The following is an 8,850-nucleotide window of genomic DNA, read 5'->3' on the forward strand; positions in this document are numbered from 1 at the left end:
AATGTCAAAAATCACAAAAAAATTATGATGAAAAGGTAGTAAATAAAGGAAGGAAATATTGGAAAAGCAGCAAAAAGAAGGACCCAAGTAGAGAAAAGAGGTAGATAAGCATGGGAAAATGTTTCAATTCCCAATTAGAAAAGAGTCCATCTGGGCCCCTTTGTCATACTGTTGGGGTTCACTGTTTGTATGTCTATTCATTATAAAAACTACTCCAGTGCATCATAGCTTTTCAGCTACCTGTGATACACAGTACTTCCTTTAAACTGGTAGAGTAGAGTACTAGTTTATAAACTTCATTGTATTTCTTTCCTATATTATTATAATAAGATGAATATTACTTATAGTTGTTCAAAAATGATTCCGGACTTATATTTTTCAATTCTAAAATTATTTTGAACTACTAGATTTCCATTCGATATAATATCATTGGTGAGAGGACGGAAAAGGGCGAATTGCAAATATGCAAGAAAAAGAGACAGAAAAGATTAATTTTGGTCAAAGAAGCTAATCATCCCCTTTATCTTAGATTCTGTTCTTGTGGTGGTGTGTGATTGTTAACCAAAAAAAAGATTTATCTAAAAAAGCTGCTTTCCTCCAATTGTTTCAGAGCATCTTTGCAGAGGTATTTGCATGTTTGTTATCTTGAATTCTCCAAACACAAAAAACAAAAAGAACCTATAGTAAATTTTTTTTAAGAGATGGAACAACAACTGTGATCAGTGATCAACTGATCACTCTCACAGGTAAAGTGAGGTAAAATTGATTTTCAAAGGAGGGCCTTCAAACAGTATCTGCCACTTTTCTTCAACTTCAGTTCTGAACAAAGAAGACTCATGTTCAAGAAAGATGAAAAAAAGGGGAATTTTGGCATCAAAAGAACTTAAATCATCAAATCTTAATCAAAATAGGATTCATGGAGAAAACCCACATCAAATTTTTGGCCTTTTCAACAAACTGAAAGAAACCCAGTATGTACTTCAATATCATATTCATCATACTGATCAACTACTTTTTCTTTTGTTTTAAAAAAAAAATCCTTCATCAATCTTAAAGTAAAGAGAACAACATTTTAATATATAGTTTATGAAGCAAAGTTAATCATAATTCACACAAGAAAACTTAAAAAAGGACATGATAACATTATCCCTGTGATTCCATAAAGACTTAATTTCCTTGGACCATTCATTGACTTACACAATGCTACATCACTAAAAAAAAAATATATATATATCAAACAAACCAACTTTGACACGAAACAAAATAATGAAATTAAAGAAGCAAGCTTGAATTTTAATTCAACTGGGTTTAGAGTTACAAAGAGGTTACAAATCCATAGAGACTATGAAGAGTTATTTCATGAGATTTTTTTTGGTTTCTTTTTTAATGGGGGAAAAAGTTGAGTAAACTGAGTATTAGAAAGAAGTATTCAGATACAGGAGAGTTACATAGTAATAAAATCTCTTCTAAATCATTTTGTTTTGCTCTACCTCAATGCACATACATAATCTATGCATTAATTTCTGCTTAATGCCCACCAAAGACAAAGAATTAAAACACCTAAAAATGATCAAGGAGCAAGCTAACCGGGCCGATTTCGCTTGTGGGTAGCTTTAGCATCAGATTTTAAAGCACCACTGGAATCACCTTCTGATGAAGCTTCCATAGACCTAGTTAAGGTGTGAGAAAGATCACCATAAAGGTCAACAACCCTCCTAATATTATTGTTAAGCTCTCTTATTAAGCCAACATTTCTGGAAAGATTATCTGGAATTCTTGACTCATGATTTTGATTGATCTCATTGATCAGCAATCTGTTTTGATCCAATATACTCTGAACTTGCACAAAACTCTTCTGAAATGTCTGTAATACCTTACTGTCTATCTGAGTACCATTTCCAAGTCCTGAAAATGTGTCTCCTTCCATTTTTAGAACCACTCACAACAAAACCAGTTGTACTTCACCAAACTGCCAAAACATAACAAGAATAAAAATTATACATTTAGCAAAAGATGAACAGTATTTACATAAATCAAAGGACAGAACAATTGATTACTACTACTACAATTACATCAAAATCACAATCTTAACAAATCAAACAATTAGTACCCATTAATCATAATCATATCCTCCTCATAGTCAGAAACTCAAATCCATAAAGGGGTTAAAACAATTGATTACAAACCCAAAAAAAAAATTGTACAAAAGAGACAAAGATGAAATCATGACATGTCCCCTACCATAGATTTTAACATTCACCCATTTTCACTTTTAATTTTTTCTTTTGTAATTTTTGATTTTTTTTCTGAAACCCAAAGTGAGGGAGAAATTTGGATTATTGGGAGATTTTAACTGTTGGGTTGGGGAGATGATTATTAAAAATTCTTTTTGGGCATGATGAGATGTGAAAAGCAGATCCCATTTTCCATAAAAGGGAACCTTTTTCAAATGTACTCTGAAATACCCACCTAAAGTTTCACAGTTTCAAAGAAGAATCTCTATCAAACCCCAGAAACACACTCAGTCAATGATGCAGCAGAAGATATGGGCTGAAACCCATTTAAATTGTACTATAATTGCAGACTAAACCCACAAAATAAAAATCACAAAAAAAATAAGAGAAATTCAACCCACATAATTCATACATGAAAAAAGAATTTTGAAAATTTTTCCAACTAAACAGTAAATCACATAATTATAAAGTAAAAACCCCTATAATTCCTGAGATTTGAATTTCAAAAAAAAGTTGAAAATGCCCATTTACATACAATAAAAAAGCTTTAATCCTCCCAAAATAATTTGTGACTCAAATTAAACGAACAATTTAGAACAAGAGAAATTAAGAGGTGCAAATCATGGAGTAACGAAGAACTGATGATAAAAGAACAACACCCAGTAAAGAACAAAAGGGAGATTATTAAGTGATATTTATAGAAAAAAACAGTTTTATTTGGAGTCACACTTATTAAAAGTTTAAAAGGGTAGAAAATAAATAGTATAATTTGAGTGTTGGTACCTTGAAAATCAGGAACATTATCTGGAAGGAGAAGACAGAAATTGAATGAGGGACAAAGAGAGAGACAGACGAGGGATTCCCGAGGAACAGAAAAAAAGATCGGCGATTGAAATTGAATCGAATCTACCGGAAAGAAACAACAGCAACAACAACCCTGAATTCTGTGAAAATTTTTGAGAGAAAAAAAAAATGCGAGAAAAATATAAATAAAGAGAGAATATGTAGATTTGACAGTCACGCTCGAACGCTGCTGTCTAAAAAAAATCCTGATCTTTCTCTCTCCTCTCTTTTTTTTTTGTTTTTTGTTTTAATAATTTCTCACCTGTTATTATTACTTAGGTTTACAAATTTATTTAGTTAGAGGTATATATAAGGCTTTAAGAATAGTCTACCTATGGGGTATAAAAAAAAAAAAATTGGGATGGGAATGGGATAATTTAGTATTAGAACTTATTTTATTTGGTGGGATCTACATGCATCCATGATCCATGGCTTAGATAGTTAGATCTGAGCATAAGGTTTAAACACACTTGTTTGTTTGGACACTTTCCTAAATGCTTTGTGAGGTACTAAAGCCATCAACATTGGGTCCACTTGGTTTTTGTTGGACTCTTTTTATGATAATCTTTGCCCAATCAATTTAAATTATTAAATTTTGGATTTGCTGTTTAGATCAAGCATGAATATTGTGGCGATGAAATATAATTTATAAGGGTTTAAATTTTGACTATACTTATTGTTAAGAATCTGAACTTTTAAAAGTTTTTAGTTGAGAAATGAAAAAGGATTAATATTACTTTTATTGTCATAGTGAAACTAGAAAAAAAAATACGAGAATGATAATTTATCCCCCAAACTCTTGTGTTTTTGCCCGTTAGCAAAGCTTTCTATTTCTACCTAGAAACTATTCAAAAGAGTGAAGTGTTATTGAGAGTCTGAAATCCCGAGAAAAAGTTAAATCCCAAGTTTGTCACCTGTAATCCTGCAAAACACAAACAATGGCCCGTGAATTTTTTCGGGAACGCCCTCCGACACATCGAGTTAGATGTGATTGAGGTAGAGACAGAAAGTGAGTACATGTAGAGAGAGATGATATGGCTTTAGTAGGTTAGAATTGAAGACTTGATCATCGATGACACTGGCTTCTTTTATAGTGTTGGTGATTTCCCAAACAGGAAAACCTAAAGGGAAACATGTCATTTTTTAGGAAAGTTGTCTCCCTTTTATAGTAAAGTTCTTTCTTGCTCAAAAAGGTTAATAACACTAGTGGAAAAAACACAAAGGTTGCGGTTCATTACAAAACACATCCCTTAATAGTGAAGGGTTGCAATTAACCAAAAAACGGCAACCCTCTATAAATTAAGGGTCACAGTTTTGGGGTTGACCGCTGCCCATGATTGAAGGGTTGTGGTTTTTGGGCTAACCGCAATCCCTAGTAGGCCCAGTTATTCACTTGGGAGAAATTCTACCGCAGCATACATGCATACACGTCCCAAAACAAAAATAACTTTTATTCTCCCTCCCCGGTCCCCGATTTTCCCTCTCACCTCATCAAAGCCCCATCCCTCTTCCTCTTTGCGTCTCTCTTCACCCTCCGCCGCCGTTTGCTCACCGGAGCTTCTCTCTCTTTGCATAAGCTTGCCTAGTCTGACTCACAGTACATCTGCGCCGGAGATTCACAGAGTTCGCAATTCTTCGTTGAGCTTCAAAGCGCCATTGAATTTAATGGCGGATGTCCGATTCTCTTTCTCTTCTTAATTTGTTTTTCTTTGGATTTTCATCGATTTTTGATCGTGCTCGAGTTTGTCGAATTTCCAACTAGGGTTGTAGATGAAATTTCGACGTTTTGTTGAATGATTTGTTTAACTTTTCGATGTTAGTTGTTGTTTATGTCATATGGTTTGTCAAAGGATAGATGAAATGTTATGATGATTGATGAGAAATTTGGATTTGGTGGATCGCGTTTGCCTCATGGTCTCAATTATCATATGGTGATGTATATGAGATATTTGCTTGTGTATTTGATACTTTTAGCGATGATCTATTTTCGATTTGAATCTCTTTTTGTTTGTAAAATGTTATGGTTTTGTCATTTATTCGTCTCGATTGATGAAGCAAATTAATTCTTTTGTACTCTTAATTGGTTGTCTCAATATTTGTAACTTAAATGTTATCTCTTAATTATGAAAATTAGTTAATTTAAAGTTCAAAGTAATATGAAGAATGTTATTTCACTAGGAACACTACAAGAGCGGGGTGAATTGTAGTGTGGAACTTATTATTGCCTAAATAATGCGGAATTTAAAAGATAAGCAATAAGGAACTGAAAGTGCAAGAGATATTTTTACATAGAAACTTCTTGTCTCAATACAAGAAGAAAAATCACGTCCTCCTCAGGATTTAAACTCTTCACTATAATAAGAAATATCCTCTGTTTCAACCTATTACATATGGAAGTTCCACTCGAAACTCCAACTCTCTCACAATCTCCACTCTATACTCTAGACTAACTCTAAGTCTTTCAAGAGTTCACATAACTCTTTACAAAAGGTTTACTCAAACCCTTCACCCTTAGATAGATTTCACCCTAAGTCTACGCATACATAACAAGAACTTACTAAAGTTCCTAACTCGAACTTGATACAAGAATTCACTCAAACTCTTAACTAAGTCCCCATTACAAGAGCTCACTCAAACCCTATAACCCCGAACTCAAATATTACAGACATTTGATGATTTAGTTTAACTATGGTATGTAGAAACTGAAGAACTGTAATGGAACATAGCACTTATAGGAACTTGAAATTCACAGGAACTGACTCAAAACGAGGAATACAAAATATAAATCTTTTGTAACATTATTCCTTAAGCCAAACCTTATGGAATGACACAAGTCATACAATTTAAAACTTGAATTAGACATTCTATTTATAGTTGAATTTGTTCTGAATACTTTTTCAGTAGCTTCCCACTACTTAGACAACTAACTCTATGTTTCCATTATGTTTATTGTTTAGGAACAAAGAAACCACTAACTCCACTAACTTAATTTGAACATGTACAATAAACATGGTTATAGAACATGGAAAACAAGTAAACTATTGAACGTATACTTGGAAATCAATTTATTAATTTTATTTTAATTGAAACCGAAAACTAAAATACCTTTTCTTTATTAAAAGATTTTTCACATATTAAATCCCTTATTTTTATTTCATCGAAAATATGAAAGATAAATCTTTACTTAATAAATTAAATAATATCTTTTCTAAAACAGAAAATCTAAATAAAATATTTTCCTAAACTTACTTCCTAATTAATAGGATCTAAGTCTAACTAACTAGGAAACAAAAAAAAAGACGTACTCTTTAAACTACCAGACTACACGTTCAGTTTATAGAATTACTTTGTTGTTCCTAACACTGTTTCTAGGTGTATACCCAATCAGTGTTCCTAATACTGAATACATGAGTTCCAGTTTGTCGAAAACTCGTGCCTAGAAATTCTTGCACTCACAAAAACTCACTTTACGTATTATCAATCTAAGATTTTTATTTTCCAAAAACTGATAAGATAAAATATAAATGAAAGATATTAAAATCATAATCCTAAATTAAAATCAATTTTTTTTAAAACTATTTTATTTAAAACTTATCCTTTTTTTTAAAAAAACTAAAGCTTATCCTAAAATAACTAATGCATATTATCTAAAAATATATATCCAAGTAGAGATTTATTGAGAAACAAACTCTAAATAAATTCTTATAGGTTAAGATAATAATATGCGTCAAACTTATTGACTCTTAAAAACTTTTGACTCTAATTTCCACGAGTTTCTTTTGACTTTGTTCGGTTACCTTTCACGATTCCACATACTTACACGAATCCTAGAAAATAAACGCATATATTCTGCCTTCATGCTCCATGCTGCTCCAACTCAAGAATCCCATGTTGATAGCTCCACCTCTGAAATTTCGATGGGCTAGTTTCTTTAAGGAACTTCACACTCCTAGTTCCTGCTCAGGAACTTCTTGTTTCAACTTTGAAACGTTATCTTGCTGCTTCCATTTAGGAACTGCTCCGGACCTTCATATTCAATGTTCCTCTTAGGATGTACCTAGGAACTGCTCTGTTTGTGTTCTTTATAGGAACTCTTTTAGGAACTTCACTTGTTGGAAGTCCTTCATGATGTGATATATTTAACCTTCCATGACTTGTTTTATGTTAATGTAATATGCACATCTCAAACACAAATGTTAGTTAGATAATCATAATTTGTTTACAATCATCAAAACACTACATGATTCAACAATTTCCCCCTTTTGATGATGACAAACAAATAATGCTTATCACAAATTAAGCAATAAACGATGTACATTAATCCTCTTTAATGAACATGTCATGCATGTATATGAAAGAAATATCAACATAGATAAACACATCATATAAAGAACTTTCATCATGTAAGGATTTAGGCTTAACTATAGTTGACCATAGGCATCATACAATAAGCATCATACATTTGTTTTAGATGAATCATATATACACATATTGTTATATGCTACACTTACCACCATAATGATTAAACACTTGTTAGTCCAAAAGCCTCAAGAATCTCAATTTTCAAACATAGGATGCATTTGCTACACAAATTTCAAACTCATAATCTAAAGATCCAACTTCATAACAATCGAATAAACTTGACAAATAAGAAAATTAAAGTAAAAAATAAAATAAAATAGATTTGAAATTCAAGAATGGATTAAGAGATAGGACATTATAATATCTTGCTCAACGAAATATCAACGAAGTTTATGGAACAATTTGAGTAGAGGGAACTTGATATATATTGTGTGCTATATGGTTTAGAATTTTAATAAGAGGTTCTCAACAATCATTAGAGTTAATCACTTCACCTCACACATTTGAAATTTTTGCCAAACCCCACACACAATCACCATGACATACATACATACATACATACACACACACATATATATATATATATATATATATATATATATATATATATATTATATATATATATAATATATATATATATATATATTATATATATATATATATATATATATATATATATCAAGTTCACTTTTACTCAACTAACCAACCAACCATGAGGAACTCATTGAGTGAAGAAACTTGAACGAATACATCTTTATAATCAAGTTCTTCCATTCTTTCACTTATGTTCCTATTCTCATCAAATTCATGAGTAAGCATCTTCACAACTATATCAAATATTGACTACTAGGATATAATACAGATTTGATCACCCTTGTTTCTTCTTCTACTTTTTTAAACAAGAGTGTCATTACAAGTTTTTGCATTTTTTCTTTCTTAGAATGTCACATATATATCGATTTCTTCTTTATTCCTCCTGAATTCTTTACAATTCCTTAAATCATTAAGAACTTATATGATTAGTTCCATCTAATAATATATACTTCTGAGCATCAATTGATAAATCACAAAATACTTGCTTCTCACTTCTTCCATAACTTCCCCCTCAAAATGTATCTACCATTTATCACTCTTTATGCATCGTTGAACCATGAAAAGTCATGAATTTAAATTAGAGCACATGAGAATTAGGAGATTTGAAGTGGCAAGATATGAATGAAATGAGAAATTAATTAATCAAACGGTATTTAAAGAAATGTTGTGTGAACTTATGATAGTTTGCTAAGAATAGGTTTGTTCCCTCTAAAAGTTAAAGAAATATACTATGGGAATTTACCTATCTTGTTCCATCACGGTTTCTTTCGTTGTACCTTTGGTATTTTAGGACTTTCATGTTTGATAGCATCCACAT

The 8,850-nt window shown here is 31.5% G+C and overlaps 1 protein-coding gene across 4 annotated transcripts; it reads right to left on the bottom strand.

The window, feature by feature from the left end:
* Nucleotides 1-1,264: 1,264 nt before the first annotated feature.
* Nucleotides 1,265-3,356, bottom strand: LOC104885001 (protein ELF4-LIKE 4). Of its 4 annotated transcripts, none has more exons than XM_010669714.4 (2): nucleotides 3,018-3,356; nucleotides 1,265-1,969 (listed from the first exon to the last, which is right to left on the bottom strand). In XM_010669714.4, the coding sequence occupies exon 2, from the start codon at nucleotides 1,925-1,927 to the stop codon at nucleotides 1,583-1,585; it is 345 nt and encodes a 114-aa protein (XP_010668016.1). In that variant the 5' UTR covers nucleotides 1,928-1,969; nucleotides 3,018-3,356; the 3' UTR covers nucleotides 1,265-1,582. The 4 variants fall into 4 exon arrangements, with proteins under 4 accessions (XP_010668016.1, XP_010668018.1, XP_010668017.1 ...); XM_010669716.3 differs by lacking the exon at nucleotides 3,018-3,356 and adding an exon at nucleotides 2,470-2,971; XM_010669715.4 differs by lacking the exon at nucleotides 3,018-3,356 and adding an exon at nucleotides 2,242-2,459.
* Nucleotides 3,357-8,850: the final 5,494 nt, after the last annotated feature.

Source organism: Beta vulgaris, chromosome 8, assembly GCF_026745355.1.
Source record: "Beta vulgaris subsp. vulgaris cultivar EL10 chromosome 8, EL10.2, whole genome shotgun sequence".
Classification (NCBI taxonomy): Eukaryota; Viridiplantae; Streptophyta; class Magnoliopsida; order Caryophyllales; family Amaranthaceae; genus Beta; species Beta vulgaris.